Source organism: Trichechus manatus, unplaced genomic scaffold (genome assembly GCF_000243295.1).
Source record: "Trichechus manatus latirostris isolate Lorelei unplaced genomic scaffold, TriManLat1.0 scaffold00054, whole genome shotgun sequence".
NCBI lineage: Eukaryota > Metazoa > Chordata > Mammalia > Sirenia > Trichechidae > Trichechus > Trichechus manatus.
The window spans coordinates 2,548,920-2,568,574 of NW_004443990.1; the positions used below are offsets into that span (position 1 = coordinate 2,548,920).

The following is a 19,655-nucleotide window of genomic DNA, read 5'->3' on the forward strand; positions in this document are numbered from 1 at the left end:
TCCTCCTTGGAAAACGAGGCAGCCAAAAGCAACCGACCCAAGAGCAAAGGGAGCGGAGCCGGCGGGCCGCTCCCTCAGAGGGGTCGGCGCGAAGGACGAGCGTGGCTCGACTGTGCCTGCGTCTTGAGCGCTCTAGGACTCGGAGGCCGCGGGGACGGCCGCCCCGGGCCAGCCTGTCGGGAAGAAAACCAAATTGGCGGGGAGCTCTGGCAAGGGAGAGCTGTCGCGACGCTGGTATGTGGCCCGGTGACCAAAAGAAAAAGAAGAGACAAACCCGAGGAGGGGTAGGAGAGCGCGGCGCAGCCCTCGTCTCGTGTCTGAGCGGCGGGACCGGCGTCAGTGGACTCCGACCACGGACCTGCTGGGCACGGAACAGGACCGGGAGCTCGTGGCGCGAGCCGCACCGTGCCGCTGTAAGGCCCCGGGCGTGACGAGTGCCCAGGAGAGGACCTAGCGGGCAGGCCCCGCAACGCGAGAGCGGCCCCTCCTCCTGGCCCCGCGGGCCGCCACAGCTGGGACCCGGCAGAGTGTGGATGGCCGTCCCGGCTGGACCCCAGATATAGTCGGGGGCCGATAAGGCTACGTTTGGCTACAAGAACCAGCGCCGCTGGGTTGAACGCACAACTACCCTACGCACGCAGGGTCCCCCTGCTTGGGGGATCCTGGGTTTCTGAGGCTCCATCTGGAAACTGGTGCGTGGTCTGAGGCCGGCACTAGCCAGGCCTGTGAGTCTTGCTCACTGCTAGCTGTGGCCTTAGGCCGAGGACCGAGGCTGTCAGCCTTATCTTTATGGGCTTTTCCCAGCCCTGGCTGGCCCTGGCCCCTTTTTATCTCTTCGGTTGCACTTGGCTTGTTTACTTAGCGAGGTCCTGGAAGCTGAAGTCTAGGCCCTGGCTGCGGAGGCCAGTGGACAGGGTGAGAGAGGGGCCTGGGCCTTGGGATGTGCAGAGAGATCCAGGGGGAGAGCAGAAGGAAGGCAGGAGTAGTAAAGGGGGACATTCAGACACAAGAGACAGTCAGGCACACAAAGCCCTACCAGAACTTGCCCAGCTCCAGAAGAAGGAGGAAGCACAGTGAGGTAGAAAGGGGAAGTGGGAATACAGTAGGGTTGCACCCCTGATACAGGCAGGACAGGCCCATTCTTGCCGACTGGGATTTCATCCTGTATTCCAGTGCCAGCGGTGGGCAGAAATAAGCCACCTGGGCAGGGGAGTGAATAGGCTTAGACACTTGGGGAAGAATAGCTGTGCCCAGGCCTGTGAACTGGACCCACCCAACTCGCCTGGTCCTAAGTTGGAAATGGTCCGGGTTTAGCCCACTGGCCCAAATTGGAGCCCTTTGGAGCTAATGTGTGAGAGGGTGGTGAGCCAGTCGGTGTGAATGTGAGGGCTAGGCTAGGCAGCCCAGGGCCTGAGTTCACTGCCTGGATCAGAACAGCCCTAGGCGAGTGGCTGTTTGGGTGACTAGAAGGCAAGGTGCGAGGTTGTGTGTGTCCGTGTGGGAAGAGGGTGTTTGTGGGAACAGAAACGTGTAGGAATGAAAGCCTTCTGTCCAGGGGGTCTCTACTGGAGTGTCCTCTGAGGGGCTGGGTGCAGGTAGATGGCCCTAGGCCATCTCTGCAGGTGTGAAGCCCAGCCACAAGAGCCTGGGCCTGCCCTCCTGGCGAGGCTCTCGTCTCCTGTCTACCTGGGAAGTGTCCTAGCTGCCCTGGGCTAAAAGTGGGTCCTGGACTCCGGTTATTAGGGAACAGCAGAGAAGGCCAGGCTCAAAACCCCCTGGAGCCCAGCAGGAGGGAGGGACTGGGGGTGCCGCTGGGGCAATGCCGAGAGGGCGGTCCTTCCCCCAGACCCACTCATCACACAGCCCCACACCAGGAGCAGGCAGACAGAGAACTGCACCGCAGACCCTTTGGGGTCCAGACCCTGGAGGCAGGAGGAAGGTCCTGCCCTCCCTGTCACTCCCTCCCACATCTCAGGCGGGGCGGGGTCCACGTGCGCCCGGCGGTCTCCACGCCCTGCACGAAGCCCACGAAGCTGGCCGAGGGGCCTCTGGTGAGCGTGGGCTGGGCGAGTAACTCTGTGTGTGCTGTGTCCGCAGGAGATGCTGCAGGACAAGGGCCTGTCGGAGAGCGAGGAGGCCTTCCGGGCCCCGGGCCCAGCGCTCGGAGAAGCCAGCGCCGCCAACGCCACCACCGCCCCCGAGCCCGCGCTGGCCGCGCCGGGCCTCGGCAGAGCCGCGCTGGGCAGCCCTCCCGGCTCCGGTGCCGACGTCGCCGCAGCCACCGCTGCGGAACAGGTAGGCCGCGCCGCCGTCGGGTAGAGTCCGGCGTCCGCCTGTCGGCAGGTCTGCCTGTGGCGATCAGTACTTCCGACTGTGGGCAGGGCTCCTTCCAGGAGGACCTGGCTGAGTCCAGGACAGTCTGTCTGTTCGTCGTTCCCTGGGCAGGGCTCGCTGCTCCACTTTGAGTCTTCGGGGCTGCTCTAGGACAGGCGGGGGAGGGAGATTCCTGCGGCAGCGAAGTGACCCCCGGCTAAGTGTCCAGCTGCGAGGACCCCAGGGGACCGGGCGGCGGCCTGGGATCAGCAGGAATAGCTGACCTTTCCCCGGTGCTCACGGGAGCCGCGGCGGAGCTCTCAGGCCGCCGGGACATCACTGAGAGGCTTCAAGGTGAAAACCCGACGATCACAAGGAAGGGAATCCGCAGTGCCTCCCGCGGCCTGTGTGGGTCTGTGTGCAGTGTCTGTGGGTGCGCGCGTCTGGCCGAGGGCGTGGGCGCCCCTCCCGGTGTCTGTGTGTCTGCCCGCAATCCTGGGGCTCTGTCCCGCCACGTGAAGCGTGCGCCTCTCTCTGCAGATGTTTGTGTAGGAGTGTGTCATCTACCTGGCAGGGTCAGTATATGTGTCCTCTCCGTCCCATCTATAGCTGCAGCCCTGAAGGAGGTACTTTCAACCACTGATTAAATTTTTAAAAATATCCTAATGGTACAAAATAATTTTGTAAACGAAATCACGAGGCGTGGACGCCCGGGGCTGGCGGTGTTCTAAACGCTTCCTGGGGCCGGTGTGCCCCTTTCCGAGGGCTTGGTCCCCTAACCGCCCCAGGCGGGCGTGAGAGCGTCCTGCGTGGAGCCGTGGGCCAGGCAGACATGAGTCTTCCTTTCCATCCCAGACCATCGAGAACATCAAGGTGGGGCTGCATGAGAAGGAGCTCTGGAAGAAGTTCCACGAGGCGGGCACCGAGATGATCATCACCAAGGCGGGCAGGTCAGCGCTGGGAGATTTACTTCAGGAGAGGAGGGATGGGAGCAGTGGGGGTCTCCAGAGGAGTCTCTTAGCAGTCCTCTCGGTCCCCAGTGTCGGGGGGCTGCCGGCGGCTTCAGCCTTACTTTATGCTGTGACTTCAGACCTGGCATGGAGGCGGCAGGCGGCTACCTGACCAGGAAGCTGGGAGGTGGGATGGAGGAGGGGAGACGAACACTATATAAATGAGATGCAAACAAGGATCACAACCCCGAGTCCTTGTTCTAGCACTTTTTGCCCCCTGAGGGGCTGCTTTGTCCTCCCTCCTTTAGGGACCTGCGGGGGGGATTCTCAGGATTGCACTGATTGGGAACCCCCAGGAGATGCCTGTCAGTAGATGGGGGAAGGGAATGTGATTTTTTCCTTTTTCCATAACTTTCTTGGGGCACCATGGACCCCAAGTCTCTTATAGGTGCTGCTCTTCTGTTTCCAGCCCCCTCCACAGCACCATTGGGCTTTGTGTGTGTGTGTGCGTGCGCACGCGGGGAGCAGCTCTCGGGGTGGCTGCCAGAGAGGGATGATTTATAAAGTGGAAACATCTTTAAAATGTACTGGTGTCTGTGGGAGAGAATGGGGAGGAGAGGGTGAGAGGAGGAAGACACAGACGTTGGGGATTCGCTGGAGCTGCGGGTGTCTGGGGTGGGGCAGGGAATGGGGCCCAGCGGTTATCAGGTGAAGGGAGATTGCTGCAGACAGAGAAGCTGGTAAGTTCAGGTTCAGGAACTCCCTCCTTACTCGCCCCCTCTACCCTCTACGTACACACACACACACACACACACACACACACACACACACACACTTATTTTTGGTTCCCTGGAGACAGGTTAGGTGTGAAAATGTTCCTTTGGCTGGCTGTGGGCCTGTAATTGGGCTTTCGGAGGAATAATATCATGGTGAAGCATCTAGGGCTTGAAATCTGGAGTCAGACCTTGGGGTTTTCCAGTTCCCGCCCAGCTGCTTATATCTGCGTAACCTTAGGCAAGGTATTGAAAGGTCTCTGCCCCCCTCGGGATCTCCATCTGTAAAATAATAGATTCTGCTTCATACAGTTGTATGTAAACCACTTAGTACAGGTCCTGGCACAGGTAAGTAGGCAATAAATGTTAGCTAATAATATTAATAATAATTAGAGAAGTGTCTGGCATCCACTCAGCATTTTCTTGTACTTTTTAGAGAACTTGGCTGAACTGCGTTTAGGGAATGGTGCCCATTCAAATGAAACAAAAAGCCGGTGGCCTGCTGTGTGCAGTGTAGGGGTACTGCCGTCCTTCCTGTCTCTGCTCGCTGGCCAGCCTTGGTCTCCTTTGTTTTGTTGGGGCTGGGGGTCTGAGCACTCAGTCACCCTCTTGCCTTAGTCAGGGAGGTGGCATGGCCACCCAGGGTCTTTATCAGGGGAGGGAGCAGGGAGACTTCAGGGCCTGCGTTTGGTGCGTTTTGGGGATAAGGAAGGAGTGTGCACTGGGGGGGAGGTCATATCATGGCAGTGGGGGCCCTGGTGTCACAAGCCCTGGTGCTTCCTAGCTAAGTGCACTTGGACAAGTCACTGAACCTCCCTGTGACTCAGTGTAGTCTGTTAAAATAGAGATGGTGATGGAGACCTACTTGCCACCCCTCCATTTTCAGTTACTGTGAGGCTCAAACCAAGCAATCATTTGAATGGTGCTTGGTAAATTGTCAAGTGGATTACAGGTGTGAAGAGCAGGATTTATTCCTTGTGCCTGCTGGGGTGGAGAGAAGGAAAGAAGAAAGAGAAAGATTCAGAACTTCCATTTTTAGGCAGCAGAAATAACTTCTTGAAAATTATTGGCCAGTAAGTTCTCTGGGCATGCCTGGCCTCTGCCATTCTAAACAAAAGGCATTTGTGGTGCTCCTCAGTGGGGTTTCCTGCACCTGCATAGGTTCTCCTCCTTCCCTTCCTCCCAACATGTACACTCACATGCGTTTCCAGAGGTGATCAGCTTCAGGCAGATGTTTGTGTCTGATCCTGGTAGAGCCTTAGAGATGAGCCTCAGGGAATAATGGTAATAATTCAAAAATGGCTGTGATGATGTTGGTCACTTATGGATTCATCACAGCCTTCTATTTCTCTAGCAGAAAGTTGTCCTTGCACCAGGTCTAGTCATTAAGTTGCTGGCCTCATACTCCCCCCAACCCCCGCCCCTGCCCCAGGGTTCTCAGAGAACTTTCGTCCTCCTGCTTCGTGCCCTCTGTCTTCAAAGACCACTTTCACCGCCCTGGTCGCTGTGTTCCCCTTCCTTCCATCATCTCCTCCCTTACACAGGCGGCCTCTGAATGAAGCTTGCTTTGCTTGGGCTTGGAGCTCTTCACTGTCCTGTCCAAGACTCTCTCTAGTCCCCTAACTCTTTTGTGACTCTAATGAGCCCCTCCTGGGACACTTCCATTACTCAGTAGACGGCCTGGGCCTTTCCCCTGAACCTTGAATCATAGATTCCTAGACTGCTAGAGCTGGAGGCGGACTGAGAGAACATAAACCAAAGAGAAGGGAAGGCTGGCACTTGACTCCTGTAGACAGAGGCAGGGTTGGGCAATTTCTCGGTCTAAACAAGCCCAGCAGATGATGCACCCCACTCCCAGAACAAAGCCCCAACTTTGAGAGATCCTCATGATTGCTTGTTTTACGGAGTCTCTGTTTAATTTAGGGTTGTTGCTCTGCCCTGCGACCCTGGCTGGTTAAGAGCATGATAAATTGCTAACTTGTTGTGGGCCCTCGAGAAGGAGACCCAGAACGTTCTCAAGCCAGTTTGAATTTTTGGGTCACAAGCCTCCTGCCTGCCTTAAGTCCTTTAGGTCTTTGAAGCTCTGAGACCAAAGGAGAAAGTGGTCTCCTTCATTGGATAGTGACTTTAAATTGTTAAACCACTTGATCTGGTGAATAAAATGCCCCCACAAGGTGGGACATCAGTTTCTGAATGTTCAGGGATCCCTGATGTCAGGTATAAAATGGGATGAAATCCCTCCCCAACCAGTCCCTGTCCCCCCCACCAGTTCTCTGTACCCGAGAGTCCATGCTGTTAACTACAGAGAGCAGATCCCTCTCTCCACCCTCTGACGTCCACCCCCTCACATCCCGGCCAAGCTTGATCCATGTGAGAAACTGCATTTTCTCCCAAACACAGATAAAAGTGAACTCCGCAAAAATTTAAATATAAACCTCCCCAAAATGAAAATTTCCTAACTGTCTGACCGCCCTACTCCTAGGTCACAGTTTTGCCACCAGATAAATCTCCTCTATCAGCCTTCATAGCCTGTTGAGTTCAATGTTGCTTGTGTTAGTGACAGTGAATTTGCGTTTGAAAAATGAACTACCGATGAGAACTCCTGTTGAACCTGTATTGTTTGTTATTCTGAGGCAAGGATTTGGCCCGGCTTAATCCGGGGCTTCAAAGCCAATTGCCCTCACTCTGTATACAGAGCGTCAGAGCCCAGTGGCGTGGGTGATAAGAGAAGTAAGGGTTGAAGACACTGGAAAAGTGCGTTGGGGAGAGAGTGCTTTGATCTCTTTTTAAAGTATTTTCTGAAAGCAAAAATCTATCAGAAGGAAGTGCCTTAAAAAGAAAAATCTAAGAGAAGCAGCTGACCTTCCAAAACAGCATCCATTCCATACACCCTCACCCCTGCTTCTCCTCCCCTCATTCAGGGAAAATATTTCTTAAAAATGCTTTTGGCGAATTAGAAAACATTTTCTTTTTTTGGTGGACAGTGGAAATAAATTAAGTGGCTTTGTTATTGCTCCCAGAAATCATTTTGGCTACAGAAGTTTTGGTCCTAGTGCGGGCAGCATCACCACTCTCACCCCCATCCTCAGCCTTGGCTGCTGGGCCCTGGCCTCTCCCCAACACGCCCAGGATTCTTCCTCCAGACTCCCAGACATTAGGCACAGCAAGACAGGTGGGGTTTTCTGCGGACCCCTGCCGTTCCCCTGCAGCCAGTTCCTTTCAGACTCAGCTGGCTCCAAGACGTGTGCCCATATAATTTTAAAAAACGTACATTTTACTGAAGTGGAACTTTCCTGCAGAAGAGGGCACAAATCGTAAGAGAAGAGCTTGACGAACTTTCACAAAGTGAACAGCCCTTGTAATCACCACCCAGATAAAGAAATACAACGTTACAACAATACCAACATTACCACAACTCCTCTTGTCTGCCACCCCCACCCCCACCCCGCCGCAGTCACGACAACCCTATCCTCACAAGCACTCTCCAGGCTTCCCACCCCTTCCATTCGGTTTTTCGCCTAAATTGAAAGCAAGGCACATGCAGTTGCTCCTGGGTCTCTGGGATGCTCGTGGGGAAGTCGGGCCGGTGGCTCGGGTCCCCGGCCAGGCGGAGAGAATTTGACAGGTGCCCTAAATCCGCTATTCCCTCCCTCCACGGCCCGGAAGGTAGGTTGGGGGAGCGAGTAGGTCAGCGCCGTGTTTGGCCACCGCTTTGGCGCCGGAGCCCCGCGGCTCTCCGAGCCCAGCAGTAGCCTGCGCGTCCGGCTCAACAGCGAGTCCGCGTGTACCGGTTTGTTGCCAAAATCAAAATGCTCCGAAACCGTTGCCCCCCGCCCCGCAAGCCTCGGTCACCAAGACACGTCCGAGGAAGCTTATGTTAGCAGTTCATTCTAAAACCATTTCCGAGTATGAAGTAGATAAAGTCTGCAGCCCCGCACCCTTTCAGAGCCTGTTTCGTGATCAGAGGAGAAACCCCGGGCTTTCATCTCCTCTGGGCAGGCGGGGCAGGCGGCTTGTTTATTCCCCTGGCGGAGCCGTTTCCGCGTGCGCTGGGGAAGCGCTCCATCTGCCGGGGTAGGGGGTACGGGAACCCAAGGTGCGGGGGGTGGGCTTGTGGGGCGCAGAGAGAAGAAGCTCAGAACGTACTGAATGGGTGCGGAGAGGCCCAGAGAGAGGGTTTGCCGGCCGCCTGGAGAGAGCGGAGGGCTCGGGGAGAGGGCTCATGAGGCGCAAGGACTGAGTGGAGGCGCGGGGAGAAGGCTCAAGGGGAGCATGGAGAGAGTGGGCGGCACGGGGAGAGGGTTCCTGGGGCGCATGGATCGAGTCAGGGTGCGGGGAGAGGGCTCGCCGGGAGCTTGGAGAGATGGAGAGAGTGGGGGCGGGGGGAGAGTTGGGGGCAAGGGGGTGTAGGGGTCAAGGAGAGAGAGGGGCGCTCAGGGGGAGAGCTCACCAGCTGGGCCGAGGAGAGAGTGGAAGGCGGGGAGATGGTTTGGGGAGCTTGAAGAAGGTGGGGAGCGCAAGGAGAGGGCACAGGGCTAGAAGTGGGGCGTGAGGGGGTGGGGGTGGGGCTGAGTGGGACACCAGCGGCTCTGGTCAGTGCCTCCCTTTTTGGCCCTCCCTCCTTGACCCACTGATGTGTTGTTTCCCCCACAGGGTGTTGGTTTTTAGTTCATATCAAAGAGCTTGATAATTCTAGAAGGAGGACGCTCAGGGGCAGGCCGGGTAGGGACCTTTAGAGAGGGCATTACAGTACCCTAGAGCCCAGAGTTATGCTGACCTGGTGAACACTCCCATGCTGGGGCCTCTGGGTTCCATCTTTAGTCTCCTCTGGAACCAAGGATAGATGACCCGTGAACTCTCCTTTCAGCCTGGGCAGGAGGCCTATGGGTGTGTGGAGGCTGGAGGCGTGCCTCGCGTTCACACTCAGCCCTTCCTGCACACTGGGCTGGCCCTTCATCCTTCCTAAGTGGTGAAATGACAATGTCTAGTCTCCGAGTAAACCTTATGGGGCAGTTCTACTCTGTCCTATAGGGTCCCTAGGAGTTGAAATCGACTCAACGGCAATGAGTTTTTGGTTAGTCCCCAAGTGATGCAAACTGAACCCTTGGCTACTAACCAAAAGGTTGATGATTTGAACCTGGTTATCTGCTTCTGAAGGGCCACAGCCATGAAAACCCTATAGAGCACAGTTCTACTATGCAACACATGAATCGCCATGAGTTGGACTCAGACTGCGGGGCAACTAGTGGTTGGTTAGGGTCTGGGTGGAGTGTGTGCTCCATGGCCCAGAAGCAGTCCCTGAACTGGACCCTGCCAGACTGAGATATCTGTTTCCATGAAGGCAATGGAGCTTCCCAGTCAGCCAGCTCAGCCTGGAGCAGAGGATTTTTGAACTCCCTGATCAGAGCAGACATCCTCCCTCCTGCGTTCTGGGGGCTGCTGCCCCAGGAAGAGGGGAATTGGTGGGCAAGAGAAGCAGAGGCTAGGAGATACCCTCCCTCCCCACCCAAAGTCCAGCAACATCTCCCTGAGGCTGTTATCAGTCAGGAATCTGGTCTATGGTCAGCTTCCAGGGGTGGCCAAGTTCTAGGACACCAGCTCCATCCTTCTGGAGGCAGAACACAGGCTTCCTAAAGCCCTTTTAAAGAGCACTTAGTCAATGTCAACCTGGCCTCAGACGCTGCTGAGGTGAAGTGTAGCAGGGAGGAAGAGAAGGGGAAGCACAGGACCCCTTAGCCCCCGCAGCCTAGGTTATGAAGACTGTGAAGTGGCAGGGAGCCATTTTTTTCCTGGCCTCTGTGGATGCTGGCCCCTTAGAGAGGCCATGTCTACCCTCTGCTGCTGCCACCTGGAGTGATTACAGGAGAAACAGGCTAAGTGCAGGGCACTGATACCACGCCAGCCCAAGCACAGCCAGGACTGTCCCATTTCACGGCTGCTTCTGTAGCAGTTACAAAATGGTGGCCTGAAAGGGACAAGATTCTGCCTTTCCCCGGGGAGGGGGGGAGATGATGCAACTGCTGCCTTCCTTGCCTTCAGCTTCAGGCCAGGAAAGAGGGTGGTTCAGGCTCCAGTTGTGCCCCCAGGCTGGGGACAGGCAGGCTGTTAAGCAGGAGGTGGGATTGGGTTCCTGAGCCCTCACTTCCCCCATTCCTAGGGAGGGGGTGTGGTGGACATTTGAAAATGCTTTCAATTGACATCTGAGACAAATTCTTCCACAAGGTTTATAACTCTCTAGGCTTGCAGTGAGAACTTCCCTCCTCCCTCCAGGCACTCATGCACGTGTGTGCGCACACACACAAACACGCGCACTCACATCATGGGCTCATGCGCTTGTGCTCATGCAGATACACATTCACACATAGACCTCGCACTGGCCTTTCCTTCAGCATGAGAGGGAGTGCACAGACTGGGGCTGTGATGGGGCCTGGGCTGGGTGTGGAACTGAACCCTCAACCTCAGGGGCCTGGCCTGGGCTTGATGTGGGCTCTGTCAGCTTGTGGAGGCTTTGATTCTTTCTGGAAGCCCTGCCCTGTCCAGGTAAGCTGGTACCACTGCTGACAAAGTATGGGACTCTATTCATATGTAAGGTGTCTAGGACAGCTTATCTTGAGGGCCTCTGCACTGTTTCTCGGGTTAAGGAGAGGCAGACAGGAGCCCCTGATGACTTTCCTAGAGTGGATTGGTTGGGCAGTATCACAACTCAGAGGAGCTGGTTCTCCTTTCCCTTAGGGTCTTCAGTTAGGTTGAATCCTGCTTCTCTCTTGGGGCCGTCCTCTTTGAGGAAGACCATCTAGAGAAGGAGGAACATCTGAGGAGCATTGTTAAGAATTTCTGTCTGCCTCCCTCTGGTGAAGTCCAGTGTTAAGGACCTGGTGACCAGGGGAGGGAGCTGTCTCCCTGCAGGCATGTTTGCTGTCATATTGTGTATGTGCTGAGAGGCCTGGAGAACCCTTTCTCTAGAATGTTCCCTGAGTCTCAGTGTCCTGTGCAGCCTCAGCATGGACTGTAGGAACTAGAAAACTTTGTTATTTGGTGAATCCATTTTCATAGATGTAGATCATACCACTGGTTTGTGGAGGGTGGAGCGCACTGAGGGTTAGTGGTAACAGTCAATAAATTGACTCATTTAATCCACACAGCAATCTATGAGGTAGGTAGTAATATATCTCCATGTTAGAGAGAGGGAAACGAAAGTATAGAGAGATCCAAGTAAGTTGCCCAAAGCCTCACATCTAGTAAGTGGTGGGGCCAGGGGCCATGGCAGTGTGGTTCCAGAATCCAAGCTCTTATCGACAAGACTCCTGGATACCCAATTAGTGTGAGCAGGCCCAAGGGAGGAGTTCACAAGGATAAATACTCTGCTAAGCACACCTAAGGAATCCAAAGACCGAGGAGGGTTTTGAGCAACACTTTCCAGTTTTCCTGAGAACTTCCACAGAGACAGTGACCCAGAGAAGGCATCTCATTGTTTAGGGAAGCGGCTGACAGGGGCTTCCAGGTCATCTGTGCCAGCCTCCTGAAATGGCACCCCAGAATTTTGGCTGGCAGGATAGTAAGGAAATAAAGGCTGCCAAGTTGGTATCAAAATTCCTTTCTCATAATCCTGACCAGGAACTTTGTGCTTCAGCAGCTCAGTCACTAGGCCTAAATCTTAGGGAATTATGGGGTAGTGGGGGGCGGTGGGTGAGGCCACTGGATTTGGAAAACTGCATTAACCTTCCTCAGACACACAGAATGAGCGCCCCAGGGGCCCTGAGAAAGCAGCTGGCGCAACCCTCTCCTTGTGCAGGGGGAGGCTGAGCCAGAGAGAGAAGTGACTTGTGCAAGTCCACACAGCTATGACCAGTGCCAAGATGTCTTGCTGAAAGGACCAAAAAAAGAAAAGAAACCCATTGCCATCAAGTCAATTCCGACTCATAGTGACCCTATAGGACAGAGCAGAACTGTCCCATAGGGTTTCCAAGGCTCTAATCTTTACGGAAGCAAACTGCCACATCTTTCTCCTGAGGAGTGGCTGGTGGGTTCAAACCACCAACCTTTCGGTTAGCAGGCGAGCGCTTAACCACTGCACCAGCAGGGCTCTTGCTAAAAAGAACAGTGCCTCTTAAAGGCTTTCTGCCCCTTCTCTTTAACTCTGTTCCATCCTTCCTGGTGCTCTGTCCATGCCTCCCACCTCACCCCTTGGCTTCCCCCAGGAGGATGTTCCCCAGCTACAAGGTAAAGGTCACAGGCATGAACCCCAAGACCAAGTACATCCTGCTGATTGACATCGTCCCTGCCGATGACCACCGCTACAAGTTCTGCGACAACAAATGGTAAGAGGCCTGGGACACTTACCACATCACCAGGCTTCCCTTCAACTGCTCTGCCACTCACCTCTCCCACCCACCTGATGTTTCTTCCAAGGATTCACCAGTTAGTCTAAGTGATTGCCCAGATCAGCAGCCTCAGGTCCACTTCCTGGAACTGGGCCTGCAGAGGCTGGGTTGGGTTGGCAGATGTCTGCATACCTGCTGCAGGTGGGGCTGGGGCTAGAGGCTGAAAATGAGCTGTAGCGTTTGCCTCTTTGATAGATTCCAAGGGCCTATGCCCCCAACCACAGACAATCAGGACCTGGTGACTATGCTGTCGGGGTGACGGACAACATGGGCAGAGTCAGGCTCTGGCAGGGCTGGATTGCCTAGAAGGATGGGAACTGTTTTCTTGGGAGACTCTGATAACTTAGGGTCCAGTTACCTTGTGTGGCAGCTCCTTCCTATTATTCACTCACCTCCTATTTGAGCTATCCCTTCCTGTTTGTCTGGCTGCATGTCTACTGTCCCGAGTGAGTGAGGCTCTGCCTGGGTGGTTGGGTGGTATGACCCAAGGGAATGAGGGAGACAAGCAGAGTGAGGGGCAAAACCAAACTGAGGCCTGGTAAATAAATACTGGGTTACTTTTCATGAAGCCAACTCCTTAATGCCTTATCTGCACTCCGAGCTCAGGACAGGGCTCAAGGAGAAAGAGGGGGTAAAGGAGTCAGCAGCCGTTCAGGTGGGTGGGTGGAAGAGCCAGCAGAGATCAGGTGGGGAGGCAGGATTTGGTGGTCACGTCCTGGGCAGGGTGATGTTTCTTCTGTTCTTCTCTCTGGGCTGGGTTAGACTCTTTGGCTGAGGGCACAACTACCAATTAATTTACTGCCATTGTTTTTGGGGCAAGCAATTTGAAAGTTGTCTAAGTCCTCTGAGAGGCTCCCTCTAAATAGCATAATGTATACCGTTTAAAAATTGTGAAATATAACGCACATACAGAAGTGCCTAGATATCACCATAAGGTCTTTGTAATTAGCCCAGTCGCTCCAATAAATAATCGCATTTCTCCATCATCTCCCTTTCTGTTTCTACTGCAGTAAGCTAAGAGAGGTTCAGAATTGCTATCCCCTCCTCACCACTTTTGCCTCTGCTCCTCATTCCTATCCCCAGAGTCCTAAACTGACAATGTGATGGGACCAGCAGCTGTCTTTTGTCTGGTCTATGGGGATTTGCTCCCAGAGGGGACAGGGCATCTGGTTGTCACCAGACCCGAGGGTAATCAGCTGCTACCGCTCTGTCTGCTCTGTTGGCAGGATGGTGGCAGGGAAGGCTGAGCCGGCCATGCCAGGAAGGCTCTACGTCCACCCGGATTCTCCCGCCACTGGGGCTCACTGGATGCGGCAGCTGGTCTCCTTCCAGAAACTGAAGCTGACAAACAATCACCTGGACCCCTTCGGCCATGTAAGAACGGGGACTGCCTCACCTTGGGGGCAAGCCTGGGGGCAGTGTTGGGGGTGGGAGTGTCTACTCTAGGGAGCCAGCCCCAGGCTTTGGCACTTGCTGGGCCAGTTTGTGGATGGAGCACAAACTTCTGAGTCTCACAGACCAGCTATAAATCCTCCCCCTACCCCTTACTGGGGAGTAACTTTGGGCAAGTTTCTTAACCTCTGTGAGCCTGAGTTTGCTTGGCTAGAAAATGGAGATGACCACACGTACCTTCATGGCTGTGAGGATTAAATGGGAGAATATGAACACAGCACTTATACACCGGGGACTGTAAATAAACTGCAACCATGATGGCAATGATGATGAGCCAGATCTCTGCAGTTTCCCAAAACCTGGTCTTGCCCGAGCATAACATAAGACAAGTAAACCTTGGAAAAGGGTCACTGATGAATTCTGAAGCCCGTCTTTGGAGCGTACTGTCTGCCTGGCCTGACAGCCACCTGCCCTCTGGAGGGGAAGGCCTTGCTCTGGCTCCTGTGTCAGCTCCTTCCTGGCCTTGCTTGGGACCTGGCTCTCATAACAGAGATTCTGGAGCCCCAGGGATGCTGCTGCTGACGTCCCATCTGGGCTGCTGAAGCTCATTCTTTCCCCATCTGGCCCTGGCTGGCAGGCCCTCAAAAAGGAGTTTTTTATGTGGAAATTTTTAGCTTAAGTGTGTGGCAAACAGAAGCCTGAGGACCCGGTATTATTTGCCAGGGCACAGGTCCTGCCCCTCTAGGCAACCCGTGGTTCCCCTGGAAGCACGGGGTAGAGGTAGCTGGGGTGAGGGCTACAGCAGAGGCTGCTAGGTACAGTGGCCTGTGTTGTCCACAGGACACTTACTCTGTGCGTGGCGGGGTGGGGGTGGAGGGAGAGTAGGGGTGGGGATGTGTGCAGTGTGTTCCCCTTTTATGTCTTAATTCTGTTTCTGGGGAATTGTGTGCAAATCAGAATTCTGTGAATCATAGTTCCTCATGGAAAACCCCAGCAATGCTTCATTTCTGATTGATTGGTGTGTAACTGGCAAGCAGCTCCTCGCTTGAATTCTCTCAGAGTCTATTCAGCTCTCTTGTAAGTCGTTGGTGAGCTATAAATAAGCAACCAGGAGAATGCTTCCTGAACGTCATTAACTCCTGACTTATCTGTTTTGCAAGTCCATATACTGGATTTTCCCATGCTAGGCAGGCAGATCCTGCTGGGTGTGTAGCCAGACAACAGAGAGGTACACACATGCACAGTGGTATGTACACATGGGGGTGTAGCCCCAACCTCTCAGGGGGGCAGAGACAAGCCACTGACCCAATGGGAAGGGTCAGTCAAGCCCCAGCCTCCTAGAGGCCCAGGGTTCTTTCACTGAGAGGCAGAGGGGGCTCCTGGGTCTTCCTGGGCACCGTCCTGGTCCAAGACTGCTCCTGGTTGACTCCTACCTGGTTTCCTCTGTTTGGCCAGGCTATAGCACCAACCTGGAAAGGTCAGGGAGGGCCTCTGTGGTGGGAGGCTGGGGATCCAAGTTGGCAGGCACAGTCTGCCCACAACTACACACACGTGCGCGCGCACACACACACACACACACACACACACACTCACTCACAGACCCCATGGAACACACGACTTGGGTGAGTACAGAGCTTGGAAGGAGCTGGGCTAGATGCTTGGACCCACACCCTCTGACTCCTAGTCCAGCACTCTTTTTGCTTCTCCATCTGTCTTTCTGTACCCAGGGCTCTAGTCATGTCTTCAGCCATTTGAAGCATCTTTGGAGAGCGAGCAGCCTTTGGCCATCCAGGCAAGGGCTGTGGAGGCTGAGCTGACTTCTTAGACATATCAGGGCAAACCAGCCCATTTGGACCTTGTCTTTCTGCTCCTTGCCCTGTACCAGTTGGAGTGGTGACTCCCTAAGTCACTCTTCTTGGCTTCTCAGTGCAGGAGCCTGTGAAAGAACCATCTTATACTATGAACTTGCCCCTAAAAACCCTTCCTTCAGCACAACTCACCTCTACATCTTTCAGTTTTACCTGAAAGCTTCCAAACCTCAGTGAACTTTCTCCAGCCAAATGGACTTTGGATTTTCCCCTGGGGTCCTCACAGTATCCCAGGGGCTTTAGCGGCTATCTTCCATTGGCAGTCTTCCCCCACTACCACCACCTAAAGGGCTGGGATCGTTCCTTGGGAGCTGGAACTGGGGCCATGTGCTGAAGACAGTGCCAGTTAGATTGGTTGTAGCATGGTCTTAGGGTCTGCAAGGTGGACTCAATGCCCTTCTAGCTTAGAGGTCCCCAAGTCCAAGTTGCCCCATTTTCTTATCCCAAGATTTGGACAGGGGTGGCCGAGAGGCCATGTGTAAAGGCCTCAAGGAGAAGGAAATCCTGGTTGTAGAGGGGTGGAGAATAGCCATTTTGGGATAGTCTGTGTTTTACTAGTTTCCCTATCTCCTAAGACCCCTCTCCCAGCACATATACTGCTTTTGTCTATTCACTGAGGATTCAGGAGAAGCATCCAGGGTCCAGGTGGAGACTTGTGCCTAGTAACCTGTCCTACAAGGCAGGTGGGGCCCTCAGACAACATAGACAGATGTTCCTATAAGACAGGACTGGGCTCCAACTAGAAAACTCCTTGTGGGTTGTTGCTGTGAGTCCAGAAAAGCCCTCTGTTTCTGGGGGAGAGGTTCAGGGTATGACCACTGGGTTCTGGAAGTAATGGGCAGGCAGGCAGGGGTAGGAGGGGTCAGGGGGGCTAGAGCAGGACTGAACTGCCTCCAGTAGCCCAGATTCAGCTCCATTTCTGTTGTTCTACTGGTTACAGAGGCTGCTTGCCAATCGTCTCCTCCTACTTGCTACCCCTCCTGTAGGGTCCTGTGCCAGGCTCCATGTCATAGAAGGAGAAGCTGCTTGTTTTCTTCTTCTCCTCTGAATACGATTCCAGCAACGCTTGGGCTTCAGGAAGTCTAGGAGGGCCTCACTGGGGTGTGGGTAGGGGCTGCACCCTATGCAGAGGCCTCAGAGGGGGCCAGCGTGTGGGTCTTGCATTTCTCCTGATCTGGAGGCAGGGAGAAAATGGCTGTAGGGGCTGAACGTGCCCTCATGCTGGTACCTGAGTGTGTGTGTGTGAGGCTGTGTGTGAAGGAAGATGGTCATCTTCACCACCACTTGTGTCCTGGCACTTCCAGGGTGCTGAGGAGGAAGGGCCAGGGCATGGTTTCTGACATAGTGAGTCTAACTGTCCGAGATGGTGAGTGAGATCTGGGCTAGGGGTGTGGGCTGCAGCTCTTCATATAAAGCATGTGCACAGGCCCCTCGTGTGCCAGCTCGTCCTCCGGCCTCTGGGCTTCAGGACAGCTCCCTCTGCCTGGGGTGATCTTCCCACCCGCTTCACCTAGTAAATTACTCCTCGGCCTCGGGATCCGAGCTCAAATGCCGGATTGGGAAGACAGTCAGTTTCCCCATTATATACTCTTAGAGCACCATGTACCTCATCGTCCTGGTACTTGCCACAGTTGTAATTTTGCACCTGTTTGTATTTTTAAAATTTAATTTTGAATTGGAAGTACATTCACATGATTCAAAAACAAACCGGTGAATAAATAAAAAGGTATGCAAAGACGTTTCTCTCCACTCGATCGCCATCCATCCAGTTTCTTCCAACCTTCACTACAGGTAGCCTGTGTTATTAATTTCTTTCCAGCATTTCTTTATGCATATGCAAGCAGATATGAATACATAATCTCAAATCCCCTTTTATACACCGAAGGTCACATACTAAACACTTTTTGCATCTTGCTTTGTAAACCTAACGTATCTTGGAGATTATTCCATTCACAGAGAGCTTCCGCATTCCTTTTTGCAACTCCGTAGAATTTCATTGCAAGGTTGTTCCATACATTATGTAACCAGTCCCTTACTCAAGGAATTAGGTGTTTCCTATTTTTTTGCTCTTTGGGATAAGCTTGCACATATGTCATTTCATGCCTGTGCCAAGTATATCATCTGTGCAATAAATTACTGGCTCAAAGGGTATTTGGATTTGTAATTTTGAAAAATATTGCCAAATTGTCCTGTATAGGAGTTGTACTGATGTATATTCCCTCTGTTGCTGCAGCCTCACCAACAGGGTAGGAGAGCAATTTTGGATTTTTGCCAGTCTGATAGGTAAAAAATACACCTCGGTTTTAGTTTTAATTTTCATTTCCTTTCTTATGAGTGAGGTTAAGCGTCTTTTCTATATATTTCCTCTTCTGTGAACTGCTCGCTTTTCTCTTAAATTGTTGCTCTCTTTTGTTATTAACTTCTAGGAGATTTTTATAAATTAGGAAGACTTATTTGTGATATAAGTTGTACGTGTTTTCCCAGCTTGTCATTTGTCTTTTGATATCACGTATAGTAGTATTCCATGCAGAAGTTTTTGAATGACTATTAGTCTTTTCCTTATGGTTCTAGATTTTGAACAATTGAAAGCCCTTAACTATTCCTTACATACAAGGGAATTTTCTCACCTTTTCTTCGAGTATCTTATGGGTTTATTTTTACACTTAAAGTATTGGTCCTTTTGGAATTTATCCTGGAATTTATCATTCAATATGAGACATGTATGATCCCAACTTTTATTTTTCCCCTAGAGAGTCATCCAATTGCCCTAACATCATTAATTGAACAGTCCTCTTTCCACCTGTTATTTAGGATGCCTTATTTCTGTATAGGAGCCCTAGTGGCGCAGTGGTTAAAGCGATTGACTGCTAACTGAAAGGTCGGCGGCTCGAAACCACCAGTGGCTCCGTGGGAGAAAGACGTGGCAGTCTGCTTCCATAGGGATTTACAGCCTTGGAAACCCTGTGGGGTCGCTGTGTGTCAGAATCAACTCCATGGCAGTGGGTTTGTTTGTTTTTCATTTTTATATGGAGCCATGGTGGTGCAGTGGTTAAGCGTTTGACTGCTAACCAAAAAGTCAGCAGTTTGAATCCACCAGCCACTCCTTGGAAACCGTATGGGGCAGTTCTACTCTGCCCTATAGGGTCGCTATGAGTCGGAATCGACTTGATGGCAACGGGTTTGGTTTGGTTTGGTTTTGGGTATTCCTGTATACTCAATTCCCATATGAATTTGTGTCTTCATGTGTCAGTTCCTTAACTATTCAGACTTTGTAACTGTCTGGCATGGTAAGAAAAGATTCTTATTCGTATTTTTATTGGAATTACTTTAAAGTATTAAAATTAAATTAAATTAAATTAATAGGAATATCTTTGTATTTATGCAAGTATTTTTTTGTCCTTCAAAAGCATAGTCAAGTTTTCTTCAGAAGGTCTGACATATATCTGGTTAAGTATTTTATCTTGTTTGTCATTATTATAAATGTAGTTTTTCTTTCACTACATTTCTCACCATTTAGTTTTGCTTAATTTTTTTATTTCTGTGTGACTTCCCCACTAGATAGTCAACCATGAGGTTTTTAATCATGTTGTGTCCTAGTGCCTGGCACGGTGTCTGGTAAGTGAATGAGTAGACCTACTGAAGGGGTGGGATGTAGACAGAGAAGGCACTTCGTCAGCCATGGGCTAATGTCTCCCCAAAGCTAATGCCCTCAACTCGCCAGTGGGACCCAGAGCTATTATGTCCCTCTTTTCCTCTTTTCTCCCACATTTGCTGAGCCGTGACAATGTGCCAAGCCCTGTGCCAGGTGCTTTAGAGGATACAGATGCACCACAGAACTCCAGATTAGGCTCAGCCCTCCCCAGCCGGGTGGCTGTGCTTCACATCAGCTGTCTGATGTTGGGCAAATGCTTTCACCTTCCTGAGCCTCAGTCACTTCACTCATCTGTTAAAATGGGAATAATGATAACCCTACCTTAC

The 19,655-nt window shown here is 52.7% G+C and overlaps 1 protein-coding gene across 2 annotated transcripts in view; it reads left to right on the plus strand.

Moving 5' to 3' along the window:
* Positions 1-2,068: 2,068 nt before the first annotated feature.
* TBX4 (T-box transcription factor 4) overlaps positions 2,069-19,655 on the plus strand; it is a 28,619-nt gene continuing 11,032 nt past the window's right edge. The window contains exons 1-4 of one of the 2 annotated variants that reach the window (XM_004377844.1): positions 2,069-2,295; positions 3,169-3,263; positions 12,235-12,354; positions 13,644-13,791. In XM_004377844.1, the coding sequence (XP_004377901.1) occupies positions 2,101-2,295; positions 3,169-3,263; positions 12,235-12,354; positions 13,644-13,791 (558 nt within the window). In that variant the 5' untranslated portion in view covers positions 2,069-2,100. The remainder of the gene's footprint in view (positions 2,296-3,168; positions 3,264-12,234; positions 12,355-13,643; positions 13,792-19,655) is intronic. The other variant, XM_012555987.1, reaches the window with a different exon arrangement.